Source organism: Mustela nigripes, chromosome 2, assembly GCF_022355385.1.
Source record: "Mustela nigripes isolate SB6536 chromosome 2, MUSNIG.SB6536, whole genome shotgun sequence".
NCBI classification, from domain to species: Eukaryota; Metazoa; Chordata; class Mammalia; order Carnivora; family Mustelidae; genus Mustela; species Mustela nigripes.
In genome coordinates this window covers 79548253-79564036 of record NC_081558.1, presented here as the reverse complement: position 1 = coordinate 79564036, position 15784 = coordinate 79548253, and the positions used below count along the sequence as shown (strand labels likewise).

Below are 15784 nucleotides of genomic sequence, written 5' to 3'. Positions count from 1 at the left end.
TTCTGTTCCGTTGATCCGTATGTCTGTTTTTGTCCCTGTACCGTACTGTTTTTATTACTATAACTTTGAAGTATAATTTGAAATCTGGGACAGTAATACCTCCAGCTTTGTTCTTTCTCAAAATTGCTTTGGCTGTTCATGGTCTTTGTGGTTCTATATGAATTTTAGGATGGATTGTTCTAGTTCTGTGAAAAATATTCTTGATTTTTTTTTTTATAAAAGTTTTTATTTATTTGACAGCCCTCAATCGCAAGTAGGCAGAGAAGCAGGCAGAGAGAGGAGGAAGCAGGCTCCCTGCTGAGCAGAGGATCCCCTCTTCCCCCCACTATGTGGGGCTCAATCCCAGGACCCTGGGATCATGACCTGAGCCGAAGGCAGAGGCTTTAACCCACGCACCCAGACGCCCCAATACTCTTGGTATTTTGGCCGGGATTGCATGGAATCTGTAGATTGCTTTGGGTAGTATGGGCATTTTAACAATATTCCTCCAGGCTAGGGGCATGGTTTGTTTTTCTGTTTATATCATCTTCAAATTCTTTCATCAGTATCTTTCAGAGTATAGGTCTTTCACCTCCTTGGTTAAATTTATTCCTAGATTGTTTATGATTTTTGGTGTAATTCTAAATGGGATTGTTTTCGTAAGATCTTTTTCTGCTATTTCATTATTAGTGTATAGAAATGCAACAGATTTCAGTATAGTCTGTATCCTGCAGCTTTACTAGATTCATTTATTCTGATAGTTTTTTGGTGGCATCCTTAGGGTTTTCTGTATATAGGATTATGTCATCTGCAGATAGTCAACAATTTTACTACTTCTTATCAATTGGATGCCTTTTGTTTCTTTTTCTTGTCTGATTTCTGTGGCTGGGACCTTTAGTACTATGTTGAATAAAAATGGTGAAAGCAGACATCCTCATCTTGTTCTGATATTACAGGGAAAGCTTTCAGTTTTTGACCATTGAGTAATGTTAGCTGTGGGTTTGTTACACGTGGCCTTTATTATGTTGAAGTATGTTTGTTTGCTTTCATTTTTAGTTTCTAAAAGCCCTTCTTTCTTTTCTCCCTGCCCCCACTTTATTGAAATATACCATCGTATTAGTTTAGGGTGTAGAACGTAGTGATTTGATATATGTGTATATTACATAATGACTTTACCACAGTAAGTTTAGTTAACACCCATCACCTCCATTGTTTCAGTTTTTCTTCCTGTGATGAGACTTTTAAGATCTACCTGATAGCACCTTTCAAGTATATGATACAGTATTGTTAACTATACTATATATTATATTCCCAGAACTTGGTATCTTATAACTGGAAGTTTGTACCGTTTGACTGCCTTCGCCCATTATCAGCACCTGACCCCTACCCTCCTTTTTCTTTTCTGAATACTGTTTTGTTTCATCAGTGCAGTATCTTCTGTCTCTCTGGATATTGGTAATTCCATTTATTTTTAAATTTTCTTTCTAAATTCTGTTTTCTCTAATTGACTGTCTTCTAGTTTGTTTTGATCATCATTTGCCATTTTAGAGAAGAACCATGTTCCTTGGTTATCTGTTAACTTAGTTAGGGAGACTTTTCCTCTAGGCTGTTAACATCCCCCAAAGGAGACTGCCTGGAGGGTAAAGGCCAAGCTTTGTTCTTGGAGCTGAGAAACAAAACTGGGGATCTTATTGTTGGCCCTGCATAAGCTCATTGTCAGTACAGCACCTCTGCCCTCATCCATATTAATGTCCCCTGGTTCAGAGACCCTCAGTTTTAAACCTCTCTAGAAAATAAACCCCAGTCAGGCAGGATAACTATTACTGTATAACAAACTACCACAACTTTAGCAGTTCAAAACAGTACATACATTTTAGTATGTACAGTTCACATGGGTCAGGAGTTGGGGCACAGCTTAGACCTCTATTCAGGGTTTTCTGGGCTGCATTCAAGGAACCAGCTAGCTATCCTGTGTGCTCATCTGTTGCTCAGGGTTTGCTTCCAAACTTACGCAGTTGTGACGTGGAGTTTACTTCCTTGCAGCCGTAGGACTGAAGTCAGTTGCTCTCAGAGACCACAGCAGCAGTTCTCTAGCCCTCTCTTTGGGCAACTGATATCATAGCAGCTTGCTCCTTCAGGGCCAGCAGGACAGTCTTTCTCTTGTCAGTTAAGACCGAGTCTTATGTAATAACAATTTACAGAAAACATAACCTGATCCAAGAGTGGTGTCCAGTCAGCTTTGCCTTATTCTGTTAGGGAGAAGCAAGTCATAGCTCTGTCCATCCATGCTCTCATGGAGGAGGTCAGAGTGTATTAGCGGGAGGATATCATGCTGCCCATCTCAGAATTCCATCTGTCACACAGAGTCTTGGAATTGGACCACTGATACACACTTTTAACCAATTCTTATTTTAAAACCTCCCCTGCCTCATTCTCAACCTCCTCAGGCACCACAGATTCCTGAGTCTTTAGGGAGGGTTATGTGGTCTACCTGGGCTTGATTTTTGGCTTTTTTCACAGCCACTTTAGGATTCAGCTTCTTGGATATATCATGTCGAATCCTTTACCACTTGCCAGTTTGCCTCCTAACTTCCAAACTTCTGTGAATATTATCCCCTTTCCTTTTCTTCCCATCTTTGTAGGTTTATGCCTTTAAAAATCTTTACTGTCATATTGTCGGAGTTTGGGGAAGGAGTGAAAGTTGGTATCATGGGTTCAATCTATCATCTTTGTGTATATGTTCTGAGATAGTTGTCTTCTCCCTCTGGGCCAGTATTTAAATTGGGGTTATTTTTTTTCCTTTTAAGAGGGAAAAAAATAAGAAATTAAAAACTTCCCCTCTCATTTCATTTTTCATGTCCTTCTCTTCTTTAACTTTATTTTCCAATTATGTATGTGGGCTGTTAGCCACATTTTATACCTCTCAGCCAAGCTCCTCACCTTTGGCTTGGAACATCTGCCTCCTCTCTTTCAGAACTTTTCTTGCCTTTTGGCGTTTTCCATAAGACTTAGCCTGAATGGACATAAACCCTAGCAGTTAATTCTCTGCGAGTGTTTTTCATATAAAATTGGGAATTACTAGCTGATGTTTTTGTTAGGACCCTTTTCTGTTTGGGCATTATGCTCTGCACTCCTTTCTTATTAAATATTACATGGTGAGAATTTTTTTTCAGAAGCACCTGATTTTAGCATGTGGTAGCATATGCACTGTGTGTGTTAGTTTACAAGTCAGAATGGTGGCTGGTCAGTGGCCACTGGTGAAGGTCACATGTGTCTGCTTACCAGCACTTGGAGAAAATTTGTTAGACTTAGTCGGCTGTGAAATGGGCTGCTCCCACTTGGGCCGCTTTAGCAGCTGCTGCAGCACCGAGTTTTGTTAAAGCTGTTGTCTCCTCTCCTCAGCTAGAAGGTAGGGCAGAGACTTGGTGATGAGGTTTAGCAGTGAACAAGAGGCCAGAACAGACTCTCCCCTCCAAACGCAGCCCTGTATTTGACCCATAGGGCATAGTCCCTCATTCACACTCTCAGCCCTCTGCAAATATAAGCAGCCTGTGCCTTTCTCTCCTGGCCTTCTGGGGCCAAGAAGGAAACCAATGACTCTCCAAGTGCAGTAAATAGTTCTCCTCACCTTCTGACCCTGTGATTTCCTGGTGGTTCTGAGCTGTAGATCCTGCAATGGAGAGGGAGGGAACAAAGAGGTTGCAGAGGCCTCAGCTTCACAGAGCATTGAGCAGTGGGTGATATTGTATCCTCAGGCAGGAGTTGACCTCCATTTCGGTGGAGGTCATTCATTCCAGTGATTTGCTGGACCTCCCAGTGCCACCATGGACTAGAATGGAATGGAGTGGAGTGGACCAAACAGACTTCTGAGCTGGGAAAGTAGGTATCATGTTCTACACCTCCTTTTTAGCATTTCCCCCCACTTAAAGTTCTTTAGAAAGAAAGAAAGAAAGAAAGAAAGAAAGAAAGAAAGAAAGAAAATTGTATTGCTTATTCTTTTTGCAATTTAAGAACATAACATCTGGACTGTTATTCAGTTGAACTGATGCTTGTTTCCCAAAACCATCTTTGGTTTTCATTAAGCTGGGAGTTCTCAATTTTTATAGTTGTCACATGATTATTAAAATCCCCTCTCCTCCACACTAAGTAGTACTCCATGTGGTATGTACTTTAAAAAAAAAAAAACAATCAATTTTTAAGAAATTTTAATAACCTTCTAGCAGGTCACAAGATTTTCTTGTTTGTAATTCTAGCTTCCTTCCAAGTATAAAAGACAAATGAAATAATAAGGTAGGAAAGGCAGAGTAGTAAATGTGATTAAACAAAATTGGTGGGGAGTCCAAAGCAGATAATTATATTGGAAACTCCATTGATGTATTGGGGAAAAAAAATCACTGTGGGAAAGAAAGCCTGGGTTGTATTGACCAGAAGTGTGATTTCCTAGCTTTAGGAATTTGTACAGCCCCATCACTTAATGTTAACTTAACCTTCTGAATGCTTCCCCATCTTTAAAATGGGAATAACGAGGGGCGCCTGGATGGCTGTCAGTCAGTCAGGTGTCTGCCTTTGGCTGCATTGGGCTCTCTGCTCAGGAGGGAGTCTGCTTAGAGGAAAGAATGATTTAAAAAGGTCAATTTCTCTGTACATATTATTTTTCTCCTTTATCTACTTTTTAAGGCACAATTTACCTGCAGTTAAAGCCATCCACTTCAGATATTTCGTATCTTAATAACTATCAGATAAATTGACTATTAGATATCTCGACTATTTAGACATTGAACAGATCATCTTTGCTAACCGTTGGTATTTGGTGGGTGTGTCTGCTAAGTTGGCTGTCAGATCCCTTTGCCATGTTTTGAAAAATATTTGTGGGCTGTTATATAAACTTGAGCCCCTTTGCTTTACACTGTTGAAGGGTTTGCATTCTCTCCCTGGGTTCAGTCTCTCTCTCAGCACCCTATCTGGAGCATGGTATAAAGGAGAGTTTAGGGGAGGGCCTGATTTGAAGAGAGGAGGGAGGAGATGGCAGGATAGAGCGGTAGTGTCGGTAGGAGCTTTTACAGTACTAGGGCCAGATCTGTTCTCTAATGAGAGACCACAGGACACCTTAACCACAATAATAGTTACTGACGGCTTTCACAGGGCTGTAAATTGGAGATGGGAGCAGTATTACTCATTTCCTGTGAATGACTGTTGTAGATCTTCATCCAAAGATGCAGTACTTCACTGGGTCACTATTGCACACGTATTTGGGCCGTGACAGGCAGGAATGAACTTGTCAAAAGTCACCCCTCTGAGACCCTTAGCAACTCTGTTCTCAAAACTACAGTCTACAGAAACTGGGCTGAAATTGCCTAGATTGAGTATCCTGCATCCCTGCAAATTTGAAGTCCTGGTTTTCTAGGCAGAAACCATCCTTACCCAGGGTAACCACAGTTACTTCTTTATTAGTTGACTTTCTCTGTTGCTAGGTGAATTTGATTTCATTTCTTCTACCCTTTGTTACATTCTTAAGAATGGAAATCCATTGTTATTGTAAAATAAATCCTCTGCATCTCATCCTGCAGGTACAACCTTGATCAATAGTTTGGTTATGTGGTATGTCTTATAATGAAAATGAGGTTGTTTTGCACACTGTTGGGAAGTCTGCCTTCTCACTTCACATTATATTGTGGATCTTTTTTTTTTTTAAAAGATATTTATTTATTTATTTATTTATTTATTTCCCTAGAGAGGGAACACGAGCAGGGTGAGTGGGAGAGGGAGATGCAGGCTGTCGAGCTGAGCAGGGAGCCTGATGCGGGGCTCTATCCCAGGACCCTGAAATGACCTGAGCTGAAGGCAGACGCTTAACGATTGAGCTACCCAGCAACCCTCATTGTGGATTCTTAAAAACCCTGTTGAGTATGTGTACCTTGTGTCATTTAAGTGCTGCATAGTATACTGCTGTATGGTTGTACCACAGTCTAGCCTGCCTCTTATTGATAGTTTAGCTCATTCCAAACTTGTTTCATCATACACAAGGTTCTTATAAATAGCCTGGTACTGTAGCCATGTGCATGTTCCACTCATTTCCTGAGGGTAAGCTCTGAGAAGCAGAATTTCTGTGTCAAAGGGTATATTGGATTTATATTTGAATATATTTTACTTAATCACAATCTATGATTACTAATTTACTCTCCCACCAGCAATGGGAAAGGATGCCTATTTATTTCATCATCCAGTTAACACAGATTTTTCAGTTTATTAAAATGTTTGCCAAACAAAACAAAAAATATTTGCCAGTCTTGGGGCATCTGGGTGGCTCATTCGGTTAAAAGCATCTGCCTTGGGGCGCCTGGGTGGCTCAGTGGGTTAAGCCACTGCCTTCGGCTCAGGTCATGATCTCAGGGTCCTGGGATCGAGTCCCGCATCGGGCTCTCTGCTCAGCGGGGAGCCTGCTTCCCTGTCTCTCTCTGCCTGCCTCTCCATCTACTTGTGATTTCTCTCTGTCAAATAAATAAATAAATCTTTAAAAAAAAAAAAAAAGCATCTGCCTTCAGCTCAGGACATGGTATCAGTGTCCTGGGATTGAGCCCCACATCATGCTCCCTGCTCAGCACGAGCCTCGTTCTCCCTCTCCCTGCCACTTCCCCCTGCTTGTGCTCTCCTGCTCTCTCTCTGTCAAATAAATAAATACAATCGTTAAATGTTTGCCAGTCTGATAGGCAAATGTGCCTCCGTGTTTAATTTGCATTCCTTTGAGTCTAAGTAAGATTGAGAATTTATTGGTCATATGAGTTCTTTTGAGAAATGCCTGAGTCCTTTATCCATTGCAGTTAGTATGTTTCAGGTTTTTTCTTTCTTTACTTTTTTTTTTTTTTTAAGATTTTATTTATTTATTTGACAGAGAGAGAGAGAGAGAGAGAGATCACAAGTAGGCAGAGAGGCAGGCACAGAGAGGGAGAACCAGGCTTCCCGTCGAGCAGAGAGCCCTATGTGGGGCTCTATCCCAAGACCCTGAAATCATGACCTGAGCTGAAGGCAGAGGCTCAACCCACTGAGCCACCCAGGTGCCCTTTCAGGTTTTTTCATAGTCAAGATATTAACCCTTAATCATGTACGGCAGTTCTCTTACCCCTTTCTAATCTGTTTGTCTTTCTCTTACAGATTTTCTGCTTTTTATGTAATCATATCTGTTCATCTTTTCCTTAGTGTGTCCAACTTCAGTGGTCTGTCAGCTTTGCTTTCCCCAGGAGACCCTTAAGAGGAGAATTCTAATACAGGTAGTTTTTTAGTGGTGTAAGAAATAAAGGTAGAGGTGGGAAGGAAGACAGGGTAGGAAAGACTGTCAGTAATGGATGCCTTTTATTAAGCGCTCCCAAAGTGAAAGTTGCCAAAGGGAACTCTGGGTAAAAGCACTTGCCTCAGAATTGTCCCACTCCACCATCAACTATTGGTTAAGGGTTATTCCTGGGAAGTGTTCACAGAACAACCTAAAAACTACGTGGTGTAAAACAGCAGCCACCATTTATCATAAACCTCTGGTATATCTAGGGGCTGGCTGGGCGACTGGAACTATCTGAAGGCTTCTTCACTCACAAGTCTGCTACTTGGGCCAAGAAGACTCAAATGGCTAAGGGCTGGAACACCTGGGGCTTCTCATTCATCCCTCATATTTGGTCTTTCCATATGGTCTCTCCAGTAGGTAGGCTTTGGGGTAGTCATACTTCTTACATGGACTTTACGGTTTCCAAGTTGCAGAGAGAGGGGGAAGGGCAGAGAGACCAACAGCTTCTAGTTCCTATTTAAAACTTTTCATTTTGTTTTTAATTGTTGCCTAGTTGTGCTGATATTAAAGTAATCTGCCTAGCCATTCTCACACCTTTATTATTTTAGGACCCCATTATACACTCTTAAAAATTAGGGGCTGCAAAGTGCTTTTGTTTATATGGTTAATTATTATGGATTTTACTGTATTCAAGATTAAAGCTGAAACATTAAAAATATCATTCATTTTAAAATAACAAAAACATGTTAACATTTTTAATGAAAATAATGTTTTCCAAAGCTAAAACACCTAGAAGAGTGGCACTGTTTAACATACACGCGAATTGCTTTAATGTCTGAAGACAGCTAGATTTTTTTATCTGCTTCTGCATTCATTCTGTTGTCATATCACACCTTATGTAGTCTCAGGAAAACTTCACAGTACAAATGTGAGAGGAGGAGAGTTAAAAAGGCAAATACTGTTTAGAATTGTGAAAATAGTTTTGACCTGGTGGCTTGCTGTGAAAGGGTGTTGGGAGAAGTGCCGATCTAGCCTTTCCCAGATGTGAATGTCAGCTTTAGCTCCAAACATCTTTATTCTCCAAATCCACATAAGTTCTGTACTGAGGGAAGTTGTAGGGATCTGGACTTAGGATGAGAGACACCGGCCTCAGGTGTTTAACCCAAATCCCTGGAAGGAAGATGCCCCTTGAGGATGAAGAATCCTTAAAATTGCTACAATTAAGAGACTGGCAGGGCAGTTCCAGGCTGACTAGGTGGTGTAGGAAGATGTTCTGAGACGCCCCTTGTCTCACTTTTAAGAGCAAAAATGGGCAGTAAAAAGTTAAAATTATTTTTATTTAAAAAAAAAAAAAAGCTTTACCAAACAAGAGTTCAGATCATGTGATAAATGACCCCCCCCCCGCCTCCAAATCACTGCAGCAAGATGGTGCAGGCAGTTTTCTCTGCTCAATGGCAAGATGTTGAACCTGCTCCTTGTGCATTTACACTGTTACTTTGCACATTTCCCTCTGACCGTGCCACCTCCAAGTGCCTCACCTGCAGTGTGAGATTGGCAGCATTTGCATTGTGGAGGCTGTGCAGTTGAGTGTGAGTGAATGAGAAACTGAACTGTGGTCATTTCCTAATCAAAAGATATACTGTAGAATCTTAGAATTGAGTCAAACCTGGTAAGTTCCTTTTTGAGAATTTTTGTATCCTCTGAGTAGTTTTCCTTGCAACACTGTTGCTTTTAAGGACCTGCATTAAATGTGTGGAAGGTACAAGTGTTAACAACTGTACTATATCCCCTACAAAAGTCTAAACAAGAGATTCTGCTTTCCTCCAATACTCTCATTTAGCCTCAGTACAGTTACCATCCCAATAGAAGAGCTGGTTGTGCTTTTATAGGCCTTGTGAACTGATTACTGTAAGAACCAGAGATTAATAATTGATTTCTACTTACTCACTTAGATAGCAGTGTTACATATGCTAATATAAGCAATGCAACTAAAAAATCAGGACTCAAACCACTTGACTGTAAGGTGCAGATATCCTCCTCTGGATTATTTTAGTTTCAGTAGAGGAGGAATAGCTTTAGAACTTGATTCTGTTCTGGCCCTGTTTTTCTAACTTCTCTGGGGAAAGAGCAAATTAGAATCGTTCTTAAGCTTGTGTAGTTCTGCAGAAAAGAGCTATTGTCTGATCCACCTTTGTCCTGACCACCTATGTATTTAACCTTGTATAGAAAAAAAAATGGTTTTTGAGACACAAGAAATGCCAATCTCTTATTTAATTCTCTCTAATCATTCCTATGTGCCATTCTCTACCCTTCCCCACCCCAATTCCTTTTAGGCCCTTGACATCTAACTAGCTTGAATTTTACTTGCTTGGTACTTTTATCCCCTACTTTGTATATCAGCAGTCCAAAAGTTAAAGTATGATTTTTATTTTAATTTTTCTTAAGACTTTATTTGAGAGAGAGCAAGCACGATCAGGGGGAGAGGGAGAAGCAAACTCCCTACTGAGCAGGGAGCCGCATGTGGGGCTCAATCCTGGGACCCTGGGATCATGACCTGAGCTGAAGGCAGACACTTAACTGACTGAGCCACCCAGGCTCCTCTAAAGGGTGATTTTTAGTTCAGTTTACTAAACACTGTCATTATTCAGCCATCCCTCCCTGACAGTAAGGACCCACTGATGTCCACAGTGTTGTAGATCTGCTTGTTTCACTATCCCTACTGTTGTCTCTTTCAAATTATTATGAAACGAGTTTTCTTTTAAAATTGTGTCCTTACTCCTACATCTGATTTTCTTTCTTCAAGACTGGAGTGTAGATTTCCAGAAAGCCTGGATTGTTTTCTAAAGCAGCAACATATAAGGTAAAAACATAATTGAATGGCTAGCTGAGCAAGATCAAGCTCTTGTAGTGTTTTGTTATTTCACCAAATTTGACAGTATTGTCAACGTAATTCTGAACAGTGGTACGTATTTTACCAGCTAATTAAATATTGCTAATTACTATTATACTAAGCCCTGGTAGTATGTGTGGAAAATCACTATTCTCTAGAGACTTAAAATCTGATCTTTGAGAGATTGTATAGCCACATAGCTGTAGCAATGTATGTAAATACCTGCCAATCTGTCCACTTTCCGGTTTGGAACAGACTTCAGAAATAAACTCTACAGCTTCTATAGGCCTAAAATCAGATTGAAAAGTTGTATCAAATTCCTTTCTGCTGGGAGAAAGGCACTATTTCCTCAAAGTTGATATGACATGATTTGGGGGGCCTCCATGGGAACACCATTCTTAGTGGACATGGATCATCTTGTTCTAGATCTTAAGTGTGTTGAGTCTGTTTTCCTCCCATGTGTAGGAAACTGTAATCCCCTATTTGGGCCCACTTTGTTCCAGTGCAACTGCTTAGATATACTGGATACTACTGATGTGAATTCTTACATAGAAGTCATTTAGGTTGGCCTTTAAACTGTAATTCTTCCAGGGAATGGTAACCTGGATGTACATCCCCTGCAGTACCACTTTGTAGGAGGCCTCTCTTAGTTATCCCCGTACGTGACCGACCCACTTTGTAATAGCAATGTCACCTCACCAAACCATGTCACTCGTGTGTTAGTAGTCATCTTACTGAGGTTTTCTGATTTTTCAAGTTCCTTCTGCCACTCACTTCTAGGTTACAGAGAGCAACTGTTTTATGGAGGGATGGCGAGAACAAGATGCTTTTTTTCATTTTTTATAAAATTCCTCTGCATGTGCTATATAGATGTCATGGAGAAGGCAGCTTTCATTCCCTGGAGAGTAGTCGGTCTACTGGGACATAATTGTGGGCGATGAGGATTCCCTCTGGTAGATTGCTGCATTCATACTATTCTGTCATATTCTCTTTTCATTTCTTAGCAGAAGAGTAAATTAAGAATGGATTTTGAATAGTGGGTTGTCAGGAATATAGATTTGATTGTGGGTCTCTTCCTTATAAGCATTTTCTAAGTTCTCTATATGGTACTTAGTAAGCGTTACTAGGGTTGATACTTGTTTCTTACTGCAGAGAATTACAGGTAGTGAAGGAAAGAGCTAGAGTGTGTGTGTATATATATATATATATATATATATATATTATATTTAAGATTTTATTTATTTGACAGACAGAGATCACAAGTAGACAGAGAGGCAGGCAGGTTCCCCGCTGAGCCTCGGAGTGCCCTATGCGGGGCTCCATCCCAGGACCCTGGGACCATGACCTGAGCAGAAGGCAGAGGCTTTAACCCACTGAACCACCCAGGCACCCCAAGAGCTCGAGAATATAATTGGTAATTTAAACTTAGATCAAAAGGTAGAGTTGGCATTCATTTGCCACTTAATGTCCTCTGTAGCTAGAATCTCAAAGTTTTAATGGGCAAATTCTGATGCATTAGGTGTGGGGTGGAGTCTAAATCTGCATTTCTAACAAACTTCCAGAGGATGCTGATGTTGCTTTGTCCAGGGACCACATTTTGAGTTATCAGGGGTCTATGGAACGTTTAGGGCATATGCAAATCTGACTTTTAAAAGCAACCCTGGATATTGATTTCTCCCCCCTCCCCCTTCCCACACACAGCAGTAAAACAGATAAGAGGATGGGCACTAGAGCCTGACAATGGATTCAAACTGTGAAGCTCTTACCTTATTAGGGCTACCTTGATCACATTTCTCTAAGCAGGATTCTCAGCCTTGGCACTATTGACATTTTGAGTTGAGAGAATTTTTTTAATTTATTATTTGACAGAGAACGCATAAGCAGGGGGAGAAGCGGGCTCCTTGCTGAGCAGGAAGCCTGATGTGGGGCCTGATCCCAGGACCCTGGGATATGAGCCAAAGGCAGACCTGACCCAGGAGCCCCTTGAGAGAATTCTTTGTTGTGGGGGCTATCTGGTACCTAGTACATTGGAGAATGTTTAGCAGCACCTCTGGCTGTCATCCACTAGGTGACAGTAGCACACTCCCTCCTAGCTGTGACATCCCAAAATAATCTCCAGACATTGTCAAATATCACCTGGGGGCCCCCACCATCCTCAACTGAGAATGACTGCTTTGGGGGCAGTGAGAATGTAGCAGTTTGGAGGATTTTATGACAATACATTTTGTATAAGCAACTGGTTTGAGAGGTTACATGGGATTTTTAGGTGGTTAGAATGAACTTCAACTCAGTTGATCATGAGCCTTTATCTACCCTTTTTTGAAATATGCCGACACATTTGCTAACTTGCTCCATTTTTCATTTATTTTGTGCTATTGCTATCCAAATGCCTGTCTTTAGCATGTTCCTTATCTTTTCATCTTCCCAGCCTTTACCCTCAACTTTTTTCCCCCTAAGATAAGAGACCACATAACTAAGCTTTTTAGAATTATGCCAAAAATAATATCTGAGTTAGGGTTTCTTTGTTTGTATGCAGGGGTCATCTTTCCCAATAAAAATTTTAAAAACTGATCAGATAGAAATATAATCTTTAAAAACACTGATTATAATTTCACCTTACTTCCAGGATGTTCTTTAAAAACTGAAATGCATCTTCGGTTGCTGTTGAAATGGAAGAAGAGTAGTCTATAGTAAGTTAGTATTGAGGATGGGAATGGGGGAGGACTTAAAACAACAACAACAACATGATTTTAAAACAAATTAAAGCTTAAACATTAGCTTATATGATCATCTTAGAAATTTTCAGATCAATGCAGAGAGCACATCAAATTCTGGAAGACTGCTCTGATGACAGTTTTTCTAACTGGTTTTCTTTCTTAGGATTATACCTTAAATGACTTGTATGGATAACATTTTATACTATTCAAATGCTATTACTAATAATAGTATTAATAAGGCATAAGAGGTAGGACATGTAGCCACCTTGTCCCGTGGTTACTAGAGGAAACATGGGTTTCAAGCATTAAGGGAAAGGCTGGTGGAGGTAAGAGTCCTTGTCATTGAGTTTGTTGCTGATCAGTCAATAGGCTGATGTCCCTTCAGAAGAAGGTTGTGGTTCATGACAATTCCTGCTGCTAATGTTAATGTATCTCTCTGAAGTCAGAAACCATTACAGAAGTAAGAAAATACTGAGTCAAAAATAGGAATGATTTTTTTTTTTCTTTTCTTCCTCTTTTTTTTTTAAAGTAAACTCTACACCCAGTGTGGAGCTTGAACTCAAAACCCCAAGATCAAGAGTCACATGCTCTACCAGCTGAGCCAGCCAGGTGCCCTTGACTATTATTTTTCTTAAAATGTTTGCCACAGCTCTCTTTATTTTGACTAGAAGGAAAAAAGACTGAATCAAGGCCAGAATTTTTTTCTTTTGCCTTGTGTAAGAGTTCTGTGTATTATACGTTTATTTTGAAAGGTGTTTTTGTTATGAATAAACTAATTCTCTAACAAAATGTCAAAGGCAAATAAATGCATGGTCTCCTTCCACCTTCTCAGTCTCAGCCTCATGTGAAGATTCTAATCACAGTTAATGTTGCAACATCTTCAAATGGGGACTTTTTTTGTTGTTGTTGTTCTCATTCTCTTAAACACCCCCATCTCCCATACTTTATATTCATTTTAGTAATTACTAATTTAGATCACATGCTATTCTAAAGTACACTTCCATAAGTGTTTCAAACTTAAGTTGTATTTCTTATTGTGAAACTAAAAGGTATCTTAAAGGGTGGGGACAGAAGGTTGGTAAAGAAATATGCTGACCTGTGGGTAAACCTAGTTAGTCATTTTATAGAGAAGAGGGTGGGGTGCTGGAACAGACCTTTCTCTGTAGTGTCCGAGGTAAAGATTCTTTCCTCGTTCACCTTCACAGTAGCGTTCTGAAAGCTGTAAACTTGTGCCCTCCCCACTCCCCCCATAGGTCTCTTTACCCACTTTCTAGACCAGTAGATCCTTAACTTTTACAGTGAGAACCTGGAAGGGAAAAAAAGGGGGCAGAAGATTTGCAGGGCCATAATTTTTGTTTCATTCTATGATTAATAAAATGCATATGACAAAAAGTTTTATGAATTTCTCCAGTAACAGCTTTAAGGTGAGTAAAATTTTTCATCAAACAGCAATGCTTTGTCCTTCCAATGGGTTCTCATCCTTCCCTGTAACTCCCAAGTCCCCTGGCTGAGGACCTGTAGATAAGGGATCCATGCTGTTTAGTTTCCTACAGGGCTCTTGTTGCATGCTTTAGGATTTCAACTACATTTCATATTTCATTTAGTATTATTTTTCTTAATATAGCCCACTTTTATTATCAGTTTTCAAAGTTTAATGAAGCATGTTACTTTTTAAATTATAGTTATGTTTATATTGTATACTTAATGCCCTTTTTTTCCTGAACTTTCAGAAAAGTTTATACCCCAGACTGAAAGCTGATTACACACAAGTAGCCACCTTGATTTGAATATCTACTTGTATCATAGGTGATATAAAGCTTATGTTCTGAACGGATTGTCTTTCAGTAACTTGTACCAGTGATTCCCAGAAGCAACCAATACCTGTTTAAAGATCACCATAGATTCTTAAGTCCCTTCTGAATATTCTAAATTCAGTAGGCCTAGGATGACAGGTCTCATCCTCTCACTTGAAAGTTCTATAGGTGATGTTGAGGAACAATGAAGTTTGGAAAGTACAGTTTTCCATAAAATCCATAAAAGCTGATATAGTGCTATATTGTTAAACCTTTGTTCTTTTTTCTGTACCGAGGGGCCAGCAGCATCGGGCCCATGTCAACATGTCACCTCTAGGGTTAGATGGACTTTACTGTTATTTTTTCTGGGTCTCTTTCTTAGCATTACTAAGCTGACTATGAGGTAAACTGTATGGAGTGCTGCCATTACTGGATTTTAGATGGCCTAGCTTCTTCTTCAGGCCTTGGTTCCTCATCGGTAAAAAAGAGGTTTACAGCAGATGATTGTCTTTGCCTTTTAGCCTTTAAACCTTAGATACTATGAACTAGATGAACCAGATTAAATAGGATAGTTCATCTGTTATCTGCAATCTCTGTATCAGTGGTGTCTTTACCTCACTTTTCAGTTAATTCTAGTCTGGTAAACAGGTGTCCCGGCTGGTAATGGCCAGTGTATATATAGACTTTTTGTCCAGATACATCCACCGGATGCAAACACGTAGGCAGACCAGATAACCAAGGACCAGTTCTAACCTTAGGGTTTGAAGCTGTATCAGGAGAGTATCCTTTCACTAGAGGTTACCTCATGTTCCTAGAAGTAGAAAACTGATTAAAAGTTCTCTCTACATCCCACCTTGTGCAGTCTAAAACAAGTCTTTTAATAGTTCTGAAGAATACCAATTACAAAGGATATTAAAGGACCATACTATTTGAATTAGTAGAATAATTCATAACTGTTATTATGATCACTACCATTTAATGAGAAACCGCTGAGTCTCTTTTTCTACAGAGATGCCACCCCCCATTTTAATTATCAAAACATTCCTGAGAATTTGTGATTTAGGTTTAGTGACTTGCTCAAGGTCACATAGCTAATAAGTGCTCAAGTCATTGTCCAAGCTCTCTGCCTCTTGGC

General features: G+C 40.0%; 2 protein-coding genes across 7 annotated transcripts in view; one reads left to right on the top strand and one right to left on the bottom strand.

Annotated features, from left to right (window-relative positions):
- The window catches only part of NKIRAS1 (NFKB inhibitor interacting Ras like 1), a 76008-nt gene that overhangs the window by 24632 nt on the left and 35592 nt on the right, over nt 1–15784 (bottom strand). The window contains exon 5 of one of the 5 annotated variants that reach the window (XM_059390854.1): nt 12759–12800. The exons of the other annotated variants lie outside the window; for them this stretch is intronic. Coding sequence (XP_059246837.1) covers nt 12774–12800 — 27 coding nt within the window. The 3' untranslated portion in view covers nt 12759–12773. Of the gene's footprint in view, nt 1–12758; nt 12801–15784 lie in introns of those variants that run through there. 5 annotated transcript variants of the gene reach the window in all.
- LOC132011756 (ubiquitin-conjugating enzyme E2 E1) overlaps nt 1–15784 on the top strand; it is a 78624-nt gene that overhangs the window by 58144 nt on the left and 4696 nt on the right. The window lies entirely within an intron of this gene.